The sequence below is a fragment of the Durio zibethinus genome, chromosome 1 (assembly GCF_047325235.1).
Source record: "Durio zibethinus cultivar Kanyao isolate XHJ-2024 chromosome 1, ASM4732523v1, whole genome shotgun sequence".
Taxonomy (NCBI): Eukaryota; Viridiplantae; Streptophyta; class Magnoliopsida; order Malvales; family Malvaceae; genus Durio; species Durio zibethinus.
The window spans coordinates 8,934,775-8,957,936 of record NC_143162.1 but is presented as its reverse complement, the minus strand read 5'-3'; the positions used below and the strand labels follow the sequence as shown (position 1 = coordinate 8,957,936).

Genomic DNA, 23,162 nt, shown 5'->3' with positions numbered 1-23,162 from the left:
CCCATTACATATAAACAATTTTTTTAAGAATAGTATATAAACTGATTATGGTTCACTGAAACATCACATTATTAATAAAAACTTTTATCGACTTTCTTATGAAAAGAAGTGATGAAAGAAATAATTACATACTTCACTTTTTTTTTTACTAGAAAAAAATTTATATATATTACTCTTCTTTATTTTTGTTACATGAAAAAAAAAATTTATTGTTAAGCATTGAATTTATGCATATTCTTATTTATAGGAAATAGTCCCATTAATTGTTTCATTAAATTAAAAAAGAAAATATTCTTTTTTATTATTCCATTTAAATATTTCCTTATTTTTTAGAGAACACCCCATTACTTATTCTTTTTAATAATTTTTCTATATTTTAGAAAAATATTCTTATTACTTGTTCACCTATTTTTAGGAAAACATTTTAATTACTTGTTATACTATTTTTTAGGAAAACACTTTTATTACTTATTCTTCTATTTTTTAAAAAATAAACAAATCTACTACTTGTTCTTTTATTTTTTTCTAGGAAAACACTTTAATTACTTGTTCTATGCATTTAAAAGTTTTCACAACTTTTACAATTTGATCAATCTATACATGAAATATTATTTGATTTACATCAAACAATTTTCATGCAGGGGGCAAAGAATCCTCACATATATCATCAAAAAATATAAAAATATATATTTCTTATTTCCATATATATATATATATATATATTACTTTTTCATTGTACTAGTGCATGAGAATTTTTTATTCTAAGAATTCTCATGCACGGGGCAAAATATAAATACTTATTTGGTTACTAATATTCTATTCTAAGTTTCTCTAAAGTAATTAAAATTAAAAATAAGTCAGAACAGGTAACAAGACTATTTCAGTGAAGGTTATTTTACTAAACATGTGATAAAATTGTTTCAATAAAGTTATTTTACGAAAAAGCTATTCATAGAACAACTTTTTTTTATAGAATAATTGTTTATAGAATAACTATCATCACAAAAAAAATGATTCTCAGAACAACTTTCTCAAGGAACAAGACCAACACATTTACTTAAAACTCTTGAAACACAAGTTGCTTCACTAAGACTTATTTCACAAAAGGCACTTCACCAAATGTTACTTTACAGAAAAAAGAAGTGAAAATAACCATAGAATTAACCATAGAATATAGTAGGGTTCTTGGGTTAATTCCACTATTGGGATGTTCCGAAGAGTTTGGCTTAGTGGATTAAATATGGAGATAGTTATGAGATTTTCTCTTCACATTTTTTTTTTTAAATATGAGTGCTTCTTCCTTTCCTTTAAAATAGATAGTGAACTTCTATATTCACCATATTGATTGTCTTAACAAATAGATCCATGGACCTATCACTAGATATAGATTAGAAGGAGTCGCCACTAATCTTTTTTGTTTAGGTATGATTGGTCACCTGATTAAATCTGTCTTATTTAAATAGAAGTCTCAAAATTAACTTAAGTATATTTAAATAGTAGATTTTGATCTACAAAATCAGATTTTAGATTCGAAAGTGTGGTTACACGTGAGGAAGGTTATGGCACCCCCACAACGCTTATCAAAAGATAGTACCAGTTCGATTTTAAATTATCTAAACCTTAAACATGTTTGTGATTTACCAAAATATTTAATATTGAAAATTATTCTTAAAATTACCCTAATAGTTTGGTAGCAATTTAAAATAATTCTTTCACCTCAGGAGTATTCATGGAGACTACTATCTCACCCTGAAGAGGCTTCGTCATCAGATTTATTATAGTATTTTACTCAAAAAAATTAGTAAAGTCTCCTAATAGTTAGGTATGACTTACTTCAAAGAAGATCTCTTAATAGTTTGATGAGATTTTATTGTTTATAAAATTTTATTTTTATTTTTTAGAAAAAATTAATTAAATCTCTTAATAGTTTGATAAGATTTAATTTAAAAAATAATCTTATAATAATTTGGTAGGATAAAAATATTTCTTTTTAGAAATTGATTTATGAAATTTTCTAATAGTTTGGTGGATTCTATATTATTTAAATTCATGAAATTCTCAAATAGTTGGTAGGATTCATGAATTTGTTTGAAAAGATTTTTTTAATTATTTTTTTATTTCCTCCTTTTTTTGTTTTTCATAAAAAATATTTTTTCAAAAATATTTAATAAATATAGAGTTACTAAATAAATAAAAACTAGTAAAACAAAATGAATAAAAAATTAAAAATAAAAATAAAAACTTAAAATATGAAAATAAATTAAAAATTAAAATTAAAATAAAAAAAAACTTGCGAATCGAGCCAGGTCAGCACAAGGGTCAATGGGTCATGCACAGATCCTAGGTATGCAAAAACAACACCATATTAGGTCAGTATAAAAGCTAAGTCGCATGCATTTCCTTCAAAAAGCTAGTCTCATCTCTCTTTCTAACCTAAAAATGTTCTGACCTTTCTCTAAAAGGTCCCAAGAATTTCCATTGAAAACTAGAAATTTTATCAATTTCTAGAAAAGTCATCGAAATCCTACCGAAAATTCAAATCTCACTAGAAAATTCAACCAGAAACTTCAAACATTCAAACCTAAAACCCAGTTTTTCCAAAAAAACCCAAAAATTCTAGATTTTTTATATTTTTCCCAAAAATTCAACTTTAATCCCAAAATTCTAAAACCTCAAACCTAACAATCCAGAATAGAAACCAAAAATCCTAGCCCTCTCAATCACCAAAATCTCGAACCTAAAAACTCTCAAAACCAAAATCTCAGAAATCTAACTCCTAGAAAGCTTTTCAAGAAATTTTAAACACTAAGCTTTTTCTCACCCAAAATTAACCGTGTCTGTTCAATCAAACATTATTCAATTTCTAAGCATCATTATGAGAATCTTTAGGAAATAGATAGAACCAATCCAAGCTTAAATCTTGGGATTGGGTTTTGCTTGAGCATAATCTTAGGTCTCTGATTTGGTCCTAAATGAATTCAACAATTATTCTGACTTGATTCTACATTAAAAAACTTTTGACTATGGGATTCTAATTTGGCTTATTCAAAATTTCAATTTCTCAAAATTCTTATCATTGATTGAACAAGAAAGGAAAAAAGAATAAAAACACAATAATAATAATAATAATAATAATAATAATAATAATAATAATAATAATATACTATAATATATTATAATATACTGTAATATTAATATAATATCATATACTATAATAATATAATATAATATAATAGTAATAAAATAATAATATAATATAATATGCTATACTATAACAATAATAATATATAATAACATACTATACTATCGAAAATCGACCCCGATTGGTCCCAAACACAGATGGGTGTCTATAGCTACCCCATTTTGTACATAACTATTAGACGGGGATGATACAAAGACCTAGACATCCACTCTATTTCAGTCCAAAACAAAAGTCAAATTAGTGAAAACGATCGGGACTGAGTTGCAAGCCAAACAACTGGTATTGAATTGTGAGTCTAAAAAATTGACCTGAACCGAGTCGAGGTCAAATGACCAGGGTTGAACCATAAGTCTGGGAAAACTAACATGGACTGAGTTGAGGTCGAACGATCAGGATTGAACCACATGTTTAGATAACCAACCTAAACCGAGTCGAGGTCAGATGATCGGGATTGAACCGTAAGTCTGAAAAAATTGACCTGGATCGAATTGAGGGTGAATGATTGGGATTGAACCATAAGTTTGGAAAACTGACCTGAATCGCGTCAAAGTCAGATGACCAAGATTGAACCGTAAGTTTAGAAAAACTGACCTAGACCAAGTCAAGGTCAAATGACCAGAATTGAACTGCAAGTTTGAAAAATGATTTGGACATCGATTAAAGGGAGTCGCCACCAATTTTTTTGTTTGGGTGTGATTGGCCACCTAATTAAATCTGTCATATTTAAATAAGAGTCTCAAGATTAACTTAGGTACTTTAAATAGTAAATTTTGATCAATAAAACCAGATTTTAAGTTTAGAAGTGCGGTTACATGTTATGAAGGTTATAGCACCACCGCAATGCCTATCAAAAGATGGTAACAGTTCGATTTTAAATTATTCAAGCCTTAAACATGTTTGCGATTTACCAAAATATTTAATATTAAAAATTATTCTCAAAATTATCCCAATAGTTTAGTAGCAATTTAAGATAATTCTCTTACATCAGAAGTATTTATGAAGATTAGTGTCCTACCTTGAAGAGGCTCCGTTGTCAAATTTATTATAGTATTTTATTCAAAAAAATTAGTAAAGTCTCCCAATAATTTGATAGGACTTACTTTAAGGTAGATCTCGTAATAGTTTGATGAGATTTTATTGTAAAAGTGTTTACAAAATTTTATTTTTATTTTTTAGAAAAAATTCATTAAATCTCCCAATAGTATAGTAAAACTTAATTTAAGAAACAATCATCTAATAGTTTGATAGGATAAAAATATTTCTTTTTAGAAACTAATTTATGAAATTTTTCAATAGTTTGGTGAATTTCTTAAAATTTAAATCCATGAAAATTCTTCAATAGTTTGGTAGGAATCATGAATTTATTTGAAAAGATTTTTTTAATTATTTTTTTATTTCTCCCATTTTTTTGTTTTCCAGAAAAAATTTTTAAAAGAATATTTAATAAATATAGAGTTACTAAATAAATAAAAATTAGTAAAATAAAATGAATAAAAAACAAAAATAAAATCAAAAACTTAAAATATGAAAATAAATAAACAAAATCAAAATCAAAAAATAAAATTAAAATAGAAAAAGAAAAACCTACGAATCGGGTCAAGTCAGCACATGAGTTAGCAAACGGGTCAACACACAGGTCATTAGGTCAAGCACGGATCTTAGGTATGCAGAAACGACATCGTGTTGGGTTAGTATAAAAGCCAAGTCCTTTGCGTTTCTTTTAGAAAGCTAGTCTCCTATTTCTCTAACCCAAAAATGCTCTAGCCTTTCTCTAAAGAGTCCCAAAATTTCCCACTGAAATTGAAAATTTTCACCGATTTCTAGAAAAATCATTTGAATCCCACCAAAAAATTCAACTAGAAACTTCAAACATTCAAACCTTCAACCCAATTTTTCCAAAAAAAAACCCAAAAATTCTAGATTTTTCAGAGTTTTCTTAGAAATTCAACTTTAATCCCAAAATTCTAAAACCTCAAATCCAACAATCCAAAATAGAAACAAAAAATCCCAACCTTTTCAATCACCAAAATCTCGAACCCAAAAACTCCTAGAACCAAAATCTAAAAAATCTAACTCCCAAAAAGCTTTCCCAAAAATTTTAAACACCAAGCTTTTTCTCACCCAAAATTAACTGTGTATGTTCAATCGAACAATATTTAATTTATAGGCATCCTTATGAGAATCTTTAGGAAACGGACTGTAGACACCTATCTGTGTTCGGGGTTGATTTTCATCATTATTATTACTATTATTTTCTTTATTATTATTAGTATGATTTATACTATAGTATAATATGCTTATCATTGTTATCATAATTATTGTTATTATTATTGTATTATTATTATTATTATTATTATTATTATAGCATAGCTTAGTATTATAGTATAGTATTATATATTATTATAGTTTTTTTTTTATTATTATTTTTAGTCGATTTTTCTTTCCTAATCAGTGATCAATCAAAGATTCAATGCAGTCAAAGGGTTTTAATTCCTAATCAAAAGGTTTTTAGGTCAACCCAAGAAATCAACAATGAACCTAGACATATATTGAGGTTTGGGCAGAATCTTATCCCATGACTCAAGCTTGGGATTGATTCTATCCGTTTCCTAAAAATTTATCCTAAGAGGCCTATAAATTGGACAAGAAATCACAAAACAAAAACACAATGGATTTTTGGGGGAAATGGTTGATTTTTGGGAGAATGAGTGTTTTAAAAGATTTTGGCAGAATGGGAGTTTCTAGATTTTGATTTTTGATTCTAGGTTCGTTTGAAAAATTTTAGGATTAGATTTAGGTTTCTAGGATTGAGTTTAGGCTTCTAAGAAGTTTTCTTAAAAGGATCTAGGCAAAATTCGAAGAATTTGGAAATTTTTTTTTATTTTTGGATGAACTATAAATTTTTTGATGAAAAGTTGAATTTTTCAACCATTTTTTGGCTAGTTTTCCAGAAATCGATGGGTTTTCCAGTTTTCGATTGAATTTTTTGATAATTTGTTTAGAAATTAGTGGAATTCCTAATTTTCGATTGAAGTTTTCAGTGGGTTTCTAGAGAAATCCTAGAGAGAAGTCAGAGTTTTTCAATCTAGAGAAAAAAAGGGTAAAGGAGATTCTAAGGAAAAATGTTGGGACTTGGTTTATATATTGTCCCAAAACGGTGTTATTTTGACAGTGTAGGATCTATACCTCGACCCGTTAACCCTTGCATCAACTCGCATCCTAACCCTACCAGATCGCAAGGTTTCCCTTTTCCATTTTTATTTTATATTTTGATTTTTATTTATTTTCATATTTTAAATTTTGTTTTATTTTAAATTTTTTTATTCTGTTTTATTTTATTGGTTTTTATTTATTTTATTTAATAATTCAATCTTTATAAAAAAAAAAAAAGTCTTTTCTTTCTGGAAAAACATAAAAAAAATCTTTTCAAATAAGTTTTTGAGATAAAATTAAAAAAAACAAAAAAAAATCTTTTTAAGTTTTCAACAAAAATATTTATAAAAAAAGGAAAAATCCTTTCAGTAAATAAAAAATAAGAATCTTTTTTAAATAAAAATCCTTACAAAATAAATTCATGAATTCTACCAAACTATTAGAAAATTTTCTTAGATTTAATTTTTAAAATGGAATCTACCAAACTATGGGAAATTTTCATAAATCAATTTTTAAAAAATAAAAACAAATAAATAATAAATAACTTGTATCCTCTATATTATTGGAGGATTAATTCAAATTAAGTCCTACTAAACTATTGAGAGATTTTACCTTTTTTAAAATAAAATAAATCAATAAATCTGATGACAGAGCCTCTTCAGAATGGGACACTAGTCTCTATAAATCTCTTGAAGTGAGAAAATTACCTTAAATTGCTACCAAACTATTAGGATAATTTTAAGACTAATTTTTAATATTAAATTAATTCGATAAATTACAAATATGATCAAGGTTTGGATGATTTAAAATCAAACTAGTACCATCCTTTAGATGGACATTGTGGGGGTGTTATAACCTCCCCCATGCATAACCGACTACTAAACTTAACATCTAGTTTCATGGATTAGAATATATTCCATGTGGCTAATCACACCTAAACAAAAAAAGATTGATGGCGATTCCTCTTACACATACTAGTGGTAAGTCCATAGATTTATACGTTATGACAATTTGACGACTCTTCTTGGGACATCAAGAGTTAGGCTAATAAATGATTTCTTATTATCCAAGCCTTGCTTAATAAACTTGAGATTTTTTTCTGCCTTTCCTATTTTTTTCTTTTCATTGTCTATATTTGATTAATTATTTATTTATTTTCACTTTTTTTCATCATTTATATTTGCTTAATTACTTGTTTATTATATATATATATATGTCATTCATTTGCATGTGCATAACATAAGCTCTCCACCTAAGCTCTAACTTTAAGAGGGAGTGAAGTACCTATGCCCTTGTGAGATTTTATGTCTCCATATAGGCCTGTAAAACACTTCTATTCAAATGGGACCCTTTCCGCTTATAGTCTATGATAAACTATGATGTAAAAAATAATTTGGAAACCTTTTAAAGGTTGTCCAAACCACATATTGTTAACTTTAAGAGCCTAACCATAGATAGAGCAATATCCTTTCACCCTTTATAGTTAACCCAAATCTAAGGTCATGTTGTTAGTTTACTTACTTTGTGGTGTTTATTCTTTCTTTTAAGGTGACTAACTGATTTTTTGTCTTCTTTTATTTCTTTTATTTTTATCCATATTCATAAACATACATACAGATTACATTTTATGCTTACTAACCCTTTTTTTATCATGTATGCATGCATTCATGCATCATTGCATTCATTCTCATAGATCCATAAACGTTATCTTAAATTTGTACCATAATTGTGAGAAATCAAGGTTCAAGGAAATACTTAAAGAAAAATTAAACCTTAAACCTTGATTTCTCAAGTTAAAGCCAGAAAAATGGAGTAAGATAATGTAGACTGGCTTGAAAGAATAAAAAAGGCTTAGGAAATACTTGAAGAAAAATTGAGCAAAATCTTGAAAACTCTGAAAAAAGAAAATAGAGGAAAGGCAACAGAAGAAAACATCTTACATGAAGATACTGAGCCACTATTCCTTTAGGTTTTGGTCCACATTAGACTCAGACCACTTCAAGCTTTCATCAATAATAGACTACATTCTCAAATTTTAATTAAGGGAATGTTAAGAGCTATACCAATCCTGTATTCACTTAAAAGGCAGATGAGCCAATCTAAATTCCCAAAATGGATAAGACTAAAAAGAAAAAAAGATGTAGATGGTTGTATCCCTATAAGACTCTAAAATCGATCAAGCCATGAGTATGATTAAAAAAAGATTACGAGCTATAAAGGACATTGATTTTTATAGATCCATGGATGTTGTCAACTTTTGTCTAGTTCTAGATGTTGTGATTCTTTTAAAGTTTAAAGTACCAAAAATTGAGAAGTATGATCGTACCAAGTGTCCCACCATGCATAGCACAATATATTGTCATAAGATGGCAGCTTACACCGTAATAAAAAGTTACTCATGCATGTGTTTCAAGACAACTTGATCGAGTCTACTACAAGATGGTATGTCTAGCTGGATATAACTCACATTAAGTCATGGAAGGAACTAACTCGATCTTTCATTAACCAATATCACCACATCATAGATATGGTTCATGATTATCTCTCATTACAAAGGATGAAAAAGAAAGCATTTGAGTCTTTCAATGAGTATGCTCAAAGGTGACAGGATGTTGTTGCTCAGGTACAATTCTTTTTAATAAAAAAAAAGATGACAGTGCTATTTGTAAGCACTTTCAAGTCGCCATAATATCAAAAAATGATAGGGAACATAACTAAGAATTTTATTAATGTGGTGATTTCTTGGGAGATTATCGAAAATGCAATCAAGAGCGACAACTAGAAGAAAGAGAATCATTTACAATTAAAAAGATGCCCAAAAAAAAAGAAAATGATACTCAAGCTATGAGTTTTGATAGACAACAATATAGAAACTACCCTTAACCAATCTATCCGACATATCATTCTCTTACAAGTCATGTTTCTATTGCACTCTACCAATCAACTCCATGACCCTCTTATTCATCCCTTTTTAGGCCCTTCATTCATCTCACTATCCCAACGAGTGGTGCACAAGAATCACGAAATAGGGAAAAGCCTATATTTGACCCTATCCCCATGAGCTATACCAAACTATACCAAGAGCTTTACAAAAACCACTTGATTGCCTCCATTCCTACAAAAAAACTTAAACTTTTTCTATCCCAAATGGTATGACTCCACTGCTCACTTTGACTATTATTTTGGGGTGGTAGGACATTCCATTGAAAATTACATCCCTTTGAAATGTATGGTGCAAAGTTTGATTAAAAGAGGGTTGATAAATTTTGATACTAGTGAAAACACGACATCCAATGTCAGTAATAACCCATCGCCCAATCATCTAGAGGTATAATTTTGAGAGGTTGATGGAAATTGTCTATCACCTTAGATCTTTTGAGAATGTAGATCTTCTTTTATGTACTTGCATTTCATCTTATTTTTTATCATTTTAATAAAATGACATGCTTAATGGATTTCATGACATTCTTTTTTTTTATACCCATTATTTATTTTTACCATCTTATACCCTTTTTCTCTATCTTTTTTTTCAAATAATAAATATTCAAACAGTCGTGATGATAATTCAGGATTTGACTTTATTTTTATTGATAAATTTGATATTGTTGAGACTGCTGAATAAAAAGATAAATCTAGGAAAGAATTTCAAAAGTGATGCAACAAAGATGTGCAAAAAAATAAAAAACAAAGAAAAAAAAAGAAAATTGATGGGGAAAATGTCAAAATGCTCCACATGAAGAAATGTTCATTGGTTTGATTACCTTTCAAATACAATTTGAGACTGTTTTATCTTTTTCTTTGGCACTATTTACCTTGGCCTACATTATGTCTCTTAAAAGTCTATTTTGATGAAATATGATTACTTGAATTGGAGAATCATGAATTGAATTATGCCAGGTTTGCCATTAGATTATTTGAAGCTTTGATCAAAGTGTCATTGATGAATAAAGAAGAAAGAGAATTGGAAAAATAAACAAAGATGTGCAACAAAATAATAATAAATAAGGCAAAAACAAGAAACAAAAAAATTACAAAAAAAAGGAAATAAAAAAATAAATAAACAAAGGAGAAAAAAGCAGACTTAAACTAAAAACCCAAAAGGGTAGTTTAAGTGAAAATGAAAACTTGAAAAAATAACTTCTTGTGAAGGTCCTCGAATTGAGAATGATGATTAGCTCAAAGATTAAAGATATTAATGGAATGTATTTTGAAAGATGATCCTAAGTTTGAGTTCAAAATTATCTGAGCAATTATTATTTTGGATGTTAATGTCCTATTTGAATAAATTATAGCATTTTACCTTTGTTCACTCTTGAGTTGTTCTTGACCTTACCTTTTGATCTTTCAATAATAAAAATCTATTTTCTTACCCTTCACCAAATGAATATTCCCTGAATGAATCAAGAAAATGTATCATATTTGTCACTAATTTGAATGATGGCAAATAAATGAATGACATCTTTCATAAAGAGTTTTTCATTTTTAAAAGAAATCCAAGATGAGATAAATGAATGAAGCATGAGAAAATGATTTACAATGGGGCAATCAAGGTGCCCAATGACAAATTCAGTGATAGATTAGTTGATACGACTTGTGAGCTGTGACCAGATGAGAAAAATGACATAGATAGTTGAAAAAATTTACTTTAAGACTATTAATATTAAGAAGCTAAGAAGAACTAGTGGCATCTTGAAAACCTTGTCATCACAATGGAAATTTCATGACATCAACACTACATACATTACATTTGTATCCCAGATAGGACATGCATTGTTGCAATATCATGATCACTCATTTTGATCTTGGCTCAGTCTAGATCATTTTTTATGACTCATGGTTTCATCTTGATCGTTTATCTTTGACCTTGACTCAATCTTGGTTGCTTCATTTTGACTCATGATTTTATCTCAGTCACCTAATCTTGGCTTAGTCAGATCACCTCCTAACTTATGGTTTCATCCCAGTCATTTATTTTTTACCTCGACTTAGTCTTGGTCGCTTCATTTTAATTCATGGTTTCATCCCGATCACTTGATCTTGGCTCAGTCCAGATCATTTCATATGATTTGTGGTTTTATCTGGGTCATTTATTTTTTATCTCGACTTGTCTTGGTTGCTTCATTTTGACTCGTGGTTTCATCCCGAACACTTGATCTTGGATCAATCCAGATCATTTCATATGACTTGTGATTTTATCTTGTTCATTTACCTTTAACCTTGACTCGATCCTAGTTGCTTTATCTTCTAGACTCATAATTTCACCCTGGTTATCCGATCTTAGCTCAATCCAGATCATCTTTCATGACTCATGGTTTCATCTCGATCATTCATCTTTGACCTTGACTCAATTATGGTAACTTTTTTTTGACTCGTGGTTTCGTTTTGATCACTTGATTTTGGCTTAATCCAGATCATTTCTTATGACTCGTGGTTTCATCCTAGTCATTTATTTTCGACTTCGACTCAGTCCTGGTCACTTTTTTTTTATTTGTGATTTCATCTCGATCACCTGATCTTGGCTCAATCTAGGTCATTCCTTATGACTCATGATTTTGTCCCAATCACCCGATCTTGGCTCAGTCCAAATCATTCCTTATGACTTGTGGTTTCGTCCTGGTCATTCATCTTCTACCTTGACTCGATCTTGGTCACTTCCAGACTTATGGCATCATCCTCGATCATTTTCACTCATTGATTTAACTCGAACAAAATGGGTATCTAGGTCTTTGCATCATCTTTATCTAACAATAATGTGCAAAAAGGGACAATTGTAGACATCCATCTATGTCCGAGGTCGATTTTCATCATTATTATTACTATTATTTTTTTTATTATTAGTATTATTTATACTATAGTATAATATGCTTATCATTATTATCATTATTATTGTTATTATTATTGTATTATTATTATTATAGTATAGCTTAGTATTATAGTATAGTATTATATATTATTATTATTATTATTGTTATTATTATTATTATTATTCAATTTTTCTTTCCTAACCAGTGATCAATCAGAGATTCAATGCAATTAAAGGGGTTTAATTCCTAGTCAAAGGGTTTTCAAGTCAACCTAAGAAATCAGCAATGAACCTAGACATATATTGAGGTTCGAGCAGAATCTTATCCTAAGATTCAAGCCTGGGATTGATTCTATCCATTTCTTAAAAATCTATCCTAAGAGGCCTATAAATTGGACAAGAAATCACAGAACAAAAACACAGTAGATTTTTGAGAAAAATAGTTGATTTTTGGGAGAATAGGTGTTTTGAAAGATTTTGGGCAGAATGAGAGTTTTTGGATTTTGATAGGTTTGTTTGAAAAATTCTGGGATTAGATTTAGGTTTATGGGATTGAGTTTAGGCTTCTATGAAATTTCTTGAAAGATCTGGGTAAAATTCGAAGAATCTGGAAAAATTTTTAGATTTCTGAGATTTTTTGGAAAAATCTGGACTTTTGGATAAACTATGAATTTTTCGATGAGTTTTTTGACGAAAGATTGAATTTTCTGGCCATTTTTCAACCAGTTTTCTAGAAATCAATGGGTTTTTCAGTTTTCGGTTAAATTTCAATAAATTTTTTAGAAATCGATGGAATTTTCAGTTTTCGATTGAAGTTTTCGATGGATTTCTCGAGAAATCCTAAAGAGAAGTCAGAGCTTCTTGGTCTAGAGAAAGAAAAGAGATTTTGAGAAAAAACGTTGGGACTTGGTTTATATACTATCCCAAAACGGTGCCATTTTGACAACGTAAGATCTGCACCTCGACCCGTTGACCCCCGTGTCAACTCATGTCCTAACCCGACCTAATTGCAAGGTTTCTCTGTTCCATTTGTATTTTTTTTACTTTTATTTATTTTCATATTTTAAATTTTGTTTTATTTTCAATTTTTTTATTCTATTTTATTTTACTGGCCTTTATTTATTTTATTGAGTAATTCAATCTTTATAAAAAAAAAAAAAAAGTCTTTTCTTTATGGAAAAATGCAAAAAAACAAAAAAAAAATTTTCAAATAAATTTTCAAGATAAAATTTAAAAAAAAATCTTTTTAAGTTTTCAAAAAAAATATTTGTAAAAAAAAAGGAAAAATCCTTTCAGTAAATAAAAAATAAGAATCTTTGTCAAATAAAAATCCTTACAAAATAAATTCATGAATTCTACCAAACTATTATAAAATTTTCATGGATTTAATTTTTAAAATGGAATCCACCAAAATATTGAAAAATTTCATAAATCAATTTTCAAAAAATAAAAACAAATAAATAATAAATAATTTTTATTCTCTAAATTATTAGAAGATTAATTCAAATTAAGTCATATTAAACTATTGGGAGACTTTATTTTTTTTCGAATAAAATAAATTAATAAATCTGACGACGGAGCCTCTTTAGAATGAGATACTAGTCTCTATGAATACTCCTGAGGTAAAAAAATTATCTTAAATTGCTACCAAACTATTGAAACGATTTTAAGACTAATTTTTAATATTAAATTAATTTGATAAATTACAAATATGATTAAGGCTTGGATAATTTGAAATCAAACTGATACCATCCTTTGGATCGACGTTGTGGGGGTGCTATAACATTTCTTATGCGTAACCGACTCCTGAACTTAACATCTAGTTTTGTGGATTAGAATATGTTTTAGGTGACCAATTACACTTAAACATAAAAAGATTGGTAGCGACTCCTCTTACACATGTTTAGTGGTAGGTCAACAGATTTATATGTTACGACACGGACATAATCAATCCAAGCTTGAATCTTGGGATTAGGTTCTGCCTAAGCATAATCTTAGATCTCTGATTTGATCCCAATTGAATTCAACAATTTATTCTAACTTGATTATGCATTAAAAAACTTTTGACTACGGGATTCTAATCTAACTTATTCAAAATTTCGAATTTCCAAAATTCTTGTCACCGATTGAACAAGAAAAGGAAGGAAGAATAAAAACAAATTAAAAATAATAATAATAATAATAATATAATATCATATACTATAATAATATAATATAATATAATAGTAATAAAACACAATATAATATAATATAATATAATATGCTATACTATAATAATAATAATATATAATAACATACTATATTATAGAAAATCGATCTCAATTAGTCCTGGACACAAATGGATGTCTACATCGATTATCAAAAAACTAGTTAAACTCTCATTAACAATACATTAATAACTTTTGGAAGAGCTAACTTTTGGAAGAGCCAACTTTCATATTATTTACCATTATTTCTATTCAATACTTAATATATATAACTCTTATTCTTAAAACTTATAAATAAGAGTTTTCACAATTTATAAGGGTTTTTGGACTTTGATAGATTTCTCACCACTTTCTCTCAAACTCTCTTCCTAAATCCTTCTCTGAGCCTTATTTTTTTTTTCTACTCAACCTTACTTCATCACCTATCACCTCCTACCACTGCACTCAATACTTTAAGGTCTGCTCCAATTTTCCTCTTCGTCGTTTCTTGGCATATCTTGTTTTGCTTGTTTGCAACGCTTCCTCACCTCAACAAAGAACCCATTTACATCCTAAAATGGGTAAACTAACTAGCATGTTCCATGTCAAAAAATCACTTCAGAGACTTATTTCCACTGTTCGTCAATTTTAATAAACTGCTACTTCTGCAAGGAGAAGAAAGTGAGGAACTGGAAGCTGCTGATGAAGACAGGGAAGATGATGAATGAAGATGGAGACCAGTACAAAGATTTCTGATACTGGATTATCCGTCATGATACTTTCATTGTTAACGTCCTGAATTGATGAAATAAGGGTTCTCTTCATCCTTTTTTTGGGTTATCTTCGATCATAATCTAAAATGTTGCTTATCCAAAATCAATCAATAATGAATGAATTAAAACAAAGTTCTTATTTACATTGAAGCACAATAAGGTAATTAGTTATATCTAATATTTAACTTTTAAAAGTAATGAATGAATTAAACTCTTAATTTTAAAAAAATTATTTCATCACTATTAGTGAAGATTTTAAACTCCACAAATAGGACTAGTAAAATGACACATTTTTAGAACTAGTAAAATGACATATTTTTAGGATATGTTTAAAAATAAAAAAAAATAAATAAAAGATATGTCAATTTTTTAATTTCGCTTGTAAATTAAAAATTATATTGATAATTTATCAAATATTTACTTGTAATTTTAACTTTTAAATAAAGTTGTGATATCTAATTAATGATGTATCACGGAGTTATAGCACTGATTATCCAATAGGCAAGTTGACGTTGATGAGCATATAAAGGAAATTTTTTTTTTTAAATGTTTTTTTCGTGAGGTCTTTCTAGTATTAGGAATTTGATCAAATTAACATCAGTTGGTCATGTCATACTTAAATTTATAGTTACTAGTTTAATTTCATTAGAATATATTTTGCATACAAGTTGGTCACAAATGTCAGGCATATGCATCAAAATTAAATAAAAAATTTAATTGATTTTGATCACTTGGATGCATTTAAAGTGCAAATAATTACTGAGAGCAACTCTCCTTAATTGGAAATAAGGATGAAGGATTGATCATGTCCTCAATACCAAATAGCATGTTTTTCAACAATCAACAATGTTTACATACAATAGGTTTGTTGTTTTCTTAATGATAATAATTTCAAGAAGAAATTCTATCAACAATAAATTCAAGAAGAATTCATTGCTCCCAACTTTGGACCCAAGACGATGAGATCACTGCTCATCTCTTAACGGTATGATTAACTACCTGAAACTAGGCATGTTTCGATCACTTTCGCATTATATTGCACCTATGCCAATTTGGAAAGTCGAACTGGGATCAATCCATTTCTGATGTATCCAAAAAAATTCTACTTGAGATCATGGATTTATATTAAACAATTCATTACTATTATGACATATATAACCACAACCACGTTTATGTTGTTTCAAACCCGACCAATTTGCAAAATCAGCAACAAACAACAATCCCATTTGTTTATATATTATTATGTGTATGTACAAGTTTGGTTGTCTGAGCATGTCTCAAAAGAATTTCTCTGTCCTTTCAATGCTTGGGCCATTCAGAAAAATGTCGAAGAAGTCATTCACTTACCGATTGATTAGCAGAATGGCGAAATCGCCTGTCCTCTCCACCATTTCCTTTGCTGCTATACTTTTTTTTATTTATGCAGACAGCCTAATGTCTAATCTTTCCATTAACACTGCAAATATTAAGACTGGTGAGGTTCTCCCATCTCCTCAGACGACGACGAATCAACTTGTTGAAGGAGAAGGACAAGTTGCCACGAGTATAAATAGCGTGCCAGGGGCTACAGATACCAACCCGGAAAGAAAGATTGAAGAAGAAACTGAGAATGAAGATCCTTTAATTCCTCCTTTCAAAGCCTCGGTAGATGAAAGAATGGAATGGTTCAGGAGAAAACTACCCGAACTTGCAATTCTCCAATCAAATGAATTAAGTGAGAAATTCCATGTTCGGGTTTTGGAGTTGTTCAACAACAAATGTTCAGCTCAGTTCTTCATGGTGTGGCTCTCAACAGCGCAGTCCTTTGGACCTAGAGAGTTCTTGGCAGTTGATAGTCTGTTCAGCACCACACCTGATGGATGCTTGCTGATTTTGTCGAGGTCCATGGACACCCCAAAAGGGTACAGGATACTGAAACCACTTCTTGATCGTGGATTTAACGTTCAAGCAGTCACACCAGACATGCCCTTTCTAGTCAAGAATACCCCAGCTGAAGCTTGGCTTGATGACTTGAAGAATGGGAATATGGACCCAGGTTCAATTCCTTTATTCAATCATCTTTCTGATCTCATCAGGCTAGCAGTTTTGTACAAGTATGGAGGAGTTTACTTGGACACAGATTTCGTTTTTTTGAAAGATTTATCAGGGTTGAGGAATGCCATTGGTGCACAAAGTATCAATCAAGTAACCAAAAAATGGACCAGGTTAAATGGTGCAGTTATGATCTTTGACATCCACCATCCTGTTTTGCTGGAATTCTTAAAGGAATATGCCACAACTTTTAATGGAAACAGATGGGGACACAATGGACCGTACTTGGTTTCCAGGGTCCTAGAGAGACTAGGAGACAACTCTGAATATAATATTACAATTTTCCCACCAAAGGCCTTTTATCCTGTCGATTGGATTAAGATAGCCAAACTTTTTAAGAAGCCAGAAACAGAGGCAGACTCAAAATGGGCAGATGATACACTGGTTGACATAACCAGCGAAAGCTATGTTGTTCACTTGTGGAACAAGAGAAGCAAAGAATTGAAGATAGAGGAGGGAAGTGTCATGGCAAGATTGATTGCAGAACACTGTAATATTTGCGAGAACATATACGATCCTTGAAGAAAATTTCTCCTCTAATTATTGGTTGAAACTGAACCATCTATCTGAAACCATTTGCCCGACCAGGAGTAGCAAATCTAGAAAAAAGGCTCTATTTTTTATGAACAATTTCATATACTATACTTTGTTGCATGAATAAGTTACGACATCAAGGGCCAGAAGCAAGTCTTCCATCAAGTGTTATATTTTCTACCTAATTTGTTTCTTTTATTTTGTGTTTCCAATGTAGAACCAAAACAATTCTTTGATTTGCTGAGAAGTTGTTAGGACATACCTGTTGTAAAACATGATCTGCATATGAAATTTATTCGCTTCTTGTATTATTTTATTTGTCAAATACAAATGATATTGCTTAATTTAATAATAATCCGTCCATCACTCTGAGCAAATCCAGAATCCAAACATTGAAAAGCTAGGGAGTAGCTCCAAAAACCCAATTAGCAGTCTTCCATATCGCCAAATTGCACCAAGCTCTTCTAGGCAAAATAATGCGATAAGCCAACAAAGACAACAAATCTAGCAATTATTCAATCGTCCCATCCCATTCCATGAGCATGAAGAAAATATTTCACTGACTCTGCTTGTGGAATAACCGCTAACCAGGCTTCTTTCCCAATAAGAAACATGCAGAACATATATAGGTAGAAATTACAGATTGTGTAAAGTTTTCTACCAAATTAATTTTAATTTCATCTTTCAATGTATCAGTATGTTTGAGCTTAGTCCATCAAGTATAGACATTGAGATGCCAATTTACCAGGATATTAGAGGAACAAAAGTTATTTCAGCATTAATGTTTTAGAAATCTGAAGAAGTTGGAGACTGCATATAGATCGTGTCACATGCATCAACGTTTATAGTTACAACTTGTTCCGAAAATTAAAAAACGTTTGTAATTAAAACTGCTGTTTCTTGATTAAATCACTTGGATTTAATGCCAAAACAAATGCTGATAGTATGCTTTGATAAAGTCTGGATCCTGATTACTATAGATTACCCTGCCAGAATGTCCCACGCCTTATATTTTATTGATGGAAGATAATATTGGAGACAACGTGAAAGGCATATATGAAAGGAATGGAAGAGAAAAGCTAACTGGAAACAAATTACGTATTTCTTACGTCCTTTCCGTTCCCTTAATTCTTTTTCTCATATTTTGGAGATCTAAACGGAGGAAGGAAAATATTATGAGAATTTGATGATAAAAAGCTTTTAGTTTTTCTAAATTTAGGTTCAGTGAAGTATCATTCATCCAAAAACCAAGTACAAGAAGGAATCTTGCCGGTGTAATCACAATCATAACTGTTAAATATAAAGCAATTAGCTGTGCCTGTATCAGTTACAAGTCATAAAATGTCATACCCAGAATTGATTTTTAAACACATTTTTGTAATCGCATGAAAGGAAATTCTGATATTCTATTTTTTTTTTATGTGAAAAACACCATCACGTCAACATAATAACATTAACTCGTTGTTAAATCACGAAACTGTAACAGGAACAGAAATATGGAAGTCAAAAGAACCACTGCCATAATTGTTTATCTATGACTCCACAACTATTGAGAAACACCGTCCTCAATAGATTCAGCTTGCTGTTCTAAAAAGCAGCTTGAGGGCCTGGCAACCTGCTGAGCATCATTAACCTTCCTGTTTAATTCTCTACGGACAAAATTAGGCAGGTCAAGGTTCACGATGGTCTGTATTCTGATTTATCATTTCAGGTGCTGCATCTCATTGTTGCGGAGCACAGATGAAGATAACATCGATCGACATTCTGGCGGTATGCATAATTCCATTCAGATCTTTATTTTCGTGTAGTTCACTTGTAATGTCGTAATTGTACATATAAAATGCAGGCATATTTATCTGAATGCCATTAAATTAATTCATAATATTCTATAATATTACGTAATTATGTAGTTAACTATAATATTAGAAATTATAATATTATAATTAAAATATTATTTAAAATTATGATACATTTACGTATAAGATTTTTTTTTTTAAGAAGATTAGGATACGATTACAATATCGTGTGAAATTTTTTCTTCAATAAAAAATCTTGCGTATAATAGGACACTTCAGTTACTGTATAATATTTTCTAAAGCTATTGAATAAAAAATTTCTTGTCTTCTAACATCCTCGAGACTGACTCTTTTCAGGTTAATGTTCACTATTTAACTCTAATGGCCATGAGCAATTTGTGTCGGAAGAAAGTTACAAGCTATTTTTCCCTACTTTCAAATTACCAATCTTCTCCATATCATTGTTCTTTACCCTCTCAGTGGCTGTTGTATTCTTTATCATCTATGAAAATATCCTTCTAATCTTTCTATTGCAAAAAATAACTTTCTTATAGCACCACCAACCAAAAGCAAAGGACTATTCAGGTCAAATTTTAGCGTCAAACCACTGCTAATTACCACACAAGGAAAGATGGTAAGGAGTTGATAGTGAAAACTTGGATCCTCTAGTTCCTCCATTCTATCTCACCAGAGAAGAAAGAATAGCTTGGTTCCAGGAGAAACTTCCAGAACTGGAGTTATTCAAATCAAACAACTTGAATTCGCAATTCCACGACCAGGTTTTGGGTTTCTTCGACATTAACTGTGCTGTTTGGTACTTCATGATATGGCTTTCACCAGCTCAGTCCCTTGGACCAAGGGAATTTTCAGCTTTAGACAGTCTGTTCAAAGCTAGTCCTAAGCGATGCTTGACGATTTTGTCACCATCACTGGATTCCACACAAGGATACAGGATTCTAAAAACACTAATTGATGGTGGGTTTAAAGTTCTTCCAGTCACACCAGACTTGCCCTTTTTAGTCAAGAACACCCCAGCTGAGGGTGGGTTGATAAGATTAAGAGTGGGAGTAAGGACACCCTGGAAATATTTCATTACCTTGTAATCTTTCCAACCTGATAAGGCTTGCAATTCTGTACAAGTACGGAGGAGTTTACTTGGATGTAGATTTCATTGTTCTCAAAGATTTCACGGGATTAAGGAATGCAATTGGTGCACAAAGCATAGACAAGATCACCCGGAAATGGACCAGAATAAATGGTGCTGCCATGATTTTCAACAATGACCATCCACTTCTACATGACTTCTTAGAGGAATTTGCCATGACCTTTGATGGAAGTAAATGGGGGTTCAGTGGGCCTTACCTGGTTTCTAGAGTGATTGAACGAGTAAAAAATGCACCTGACTATAACCTTACAATCTTGCAACCTAAAAACCTTTTATCCAAAGGATTGGATAAAAATAGCCAGATTTTTTAAGAAGCCCGAGAAAGGATCAGAATTGAAATGGGTGGAAGACAAGTTGGTTTAACTAAACAGAAGCACTTAAGCGACACACCTATGGAACCACTGAACAAAAGACTAAATGATCGACGAATGAAGTGTGATGGAAAGACTAATCTCAACTTACTGTGCTATTTGCCAACAGTGGAACAATCAACAGAAACTGCCCATTTAAGGGACTACTATTGCTACAATTCTGTATCTCTATAGTCAAAAGTTGTCATAGAATGATTGTTGTCATGTTTCATTTTCATAAGTTCCCAACTTGACACAACAAAAAAGAACCCAAAACTCAATAGCAGAGAAGAAATCATATAAAAGAGTGTGTTAACAACTGCAAATACAGCATACCCAAGTTTTTGAGTATAAGAATTACAAGAGAAATAAACAAATTAACCATAATGGTCGCCTAGTTATTAGCTAGAAAAAAGAGACTCATCAATTTCAATCTCGATCTTCTCATCATCATCAAACTTATCTTTTCTCGGTGGAGATGGAGGAACCGGGACTCTTGGTGGCCCTCTCCCCTTCTTCTTGTTCCTAGGCCTTGCCTACTCAATTTTATATATAAAAAAAGAAAATCAAAATCAAAATCCATTTCCATTATCAACCTTTCAAGTTTCACCAAAATGGGGTTAATAGCACTTACATTGCCAAAGGAGTGATTAAAGCGCTTCCCTTTCTCTGTTTTCTTATCCCCTTTGCCACAGTACACTGAAAACCAAATAAAAACCAAAATTTAGTAATCTTAAAAAAGATACCCAGGAAAAAAGTGGAGATAAGAAGTTGATGTTCTTTTAGCTACCACAGGGGATTGACGGAGAAGAAGCTGCGGAGAGTGAAAGGGAGGAAGCTGAAACTGAGACAGCAGTTCCGAGGGTTTGGGAATGAGAAGATGAAATACGAGATAACGAAGAAAGATTGAGAGATTGAGCAGGTACTGGAGCAGCTGCAAGTAGCAGTGACGCCATGGTTCTTTTGAGTTTCTGAGGATAAGGTAATCACACACCTTTTATCATGGGTGTTATATGCCTCCAGGTTTTAGCCCAATTCCAACATTTACTAGTCTGTCCAGGCCCTGTTTAATTTTGGGCCTTTGCACTATTATTTGACCTTGGCAGAGGAAATTCGAAGGTAAGGTCCTTGGCAGAGGAAATTCGAAGGTAAGGTCCATGCCAGAGATTACCGGTTTGCAAATTTCCTAGGTAAGGGCTGAATGCAGTCGAGTCAATCCAGTGTCAGGCTTGTGCTCGGCTTCATTCAGAAATTTGAGACTTAAACTCGATGGAGTTTTGTTTTTTATATTTGAACTCCATTCAAAATTTACTCCAAGAGTTTAAGTTCGACTTAATAAGTTAGATTAAACTTTATAAAATCACAAATATAAATATTAAATATTATATTTTCGTTATTTATTTGTGTGTAAATATTAAAATATTTTTAAAAAAAATAAAAATTCTCTTAAGTTTGTATATTAAAATACTTGACTCGTTGTTGAGTAATTCGGCCTGATAACGATGGGTCAAACTTAAATATTTATTGAGTCGAATTCGAACAACTCATTACTCAATAATATTTTATTCGTTTAGACTCATAAAACAGTCAAAATCCATTTTCTTCTCTCTCCTTAAAACCTGACAAAGTTGAAATACCAACTACTTGAAGACAAGATTTGGATCTAACTAATTCTTCTAAAACTGCAGCTTTCACATGTATATAATATAGCATGTTAATCTAAGCAAAGAGCTTGCTTATTGTAGTAATCTTCCTTTAATAAGTACCCTAATCTAATCCATTTTTAAGGATGCTTTTATCAGAAGCATTTTATTCTTTTTCGTTTTACAGATTTTGTTGCTGGTTAACAAATGATGGTTCTGAATCTAACATGTAGGAATCATGGCACTTTAATCAATGGACGAGGTTCCTTGCCAAGGAAGGATACAATTCGTTTAAGAGGCTAAAGCTGGCATTATTATATTAATTTGCCATAAAAATGCTCTGAATATGGTCAACTAGAAAAAAAGATTAGACTTGAACTCAATCTAAGCAGTGAAATCTAAGAGGTCAGAAGGCAAAATTTTGCTTACAAGTTAAGACTGACAGCTTTGAGTGAACCTATAACCA

General features: G+C 30.6%; 2 protein-coding genes and 1 pseudogene across 2 annotated transcripts; 2 read left to right on the top strand and 1 right to left on the bottom strand.

The window, feature by feature from the left end:
* Positions 1-16,315: 16,315 nt before the first annotated feature.
* Positions 16,316-18,098, top strand: LOC111311124 (uncharacterized). The gene has a single exon (XM_022910494.2). The coding sequence runs from the start codon at positions 16,360-16,362 to the stop codon at positions 17,728-17,730; it is 1,371 nt and encodes a 456-aa protein (XP_022766229.2). The 5' UTR covers positions 16,316-16,359; the 3' UTR covers positions 17,731-18,098.
* Positions 18,099-19,424: 1,326 nt separating this feature from the next.
* LOC111310652 (uncharacterized) lies at positions 19,425-21,213 on the top strand (annotated as a pseudogene).
* A 106-nt stretch (positions 21,214-21,319) lies between these two features.
* PSRP4 (plastid-specific ribosomal protein 4) lies at positions 21,320-22,040 on the bottom strand. Its single transcript, XM_022910492.2, has 3 exons — positions 21,844-22,040; positions 21,688-21,752; positions 21,320-21,589 (listed from the first exon to the last, which is right to left on the bottom strand). Exons 1-3 carry the CDS (start codon positions 22,007-22,009, stop codon positions 21,455-21,457), a joined length of 366 nt encoding a protein of 121 aa, XP_022766227.2. The 5' UTR covers positions 22,010-22,040; the 3' UTR covers positions 21,320-21,454.
* Positions 22,041-23,162: the final 1,122 nt, after the last annotated feature.

Coding starts and splice junctions, on each gene's coding strand:
- LOC111311124 (XM_022910494.2), top strand. CDS start 16,360: ATGTGTATGTACAAGTTTGGTTGTCTGAGCATGTCTCAAAAGAATTTC.
- PSRP4 (XM_022910492.2), bottom strand. CDS start 22,009: ATGGCGTCACTGCTACTTGCAGCTGCTCCAGTACCTGCTCAATCTCTC. Junction 21,753..21,843: donor TTCTCCGTCAATCCCCTGTG/GTAGCTAAAAGA, acceptor TTTGGTTTTCAG/TGTACTGTGGCAAAGGGGAT. Junction 21,590..21,687: donor TTAATCACTCCTTTGGCAAT/GTAAGTGCTATT, acceptor AAAATTGAGTAG/GCAAGGCCTAGGAACAAGAA.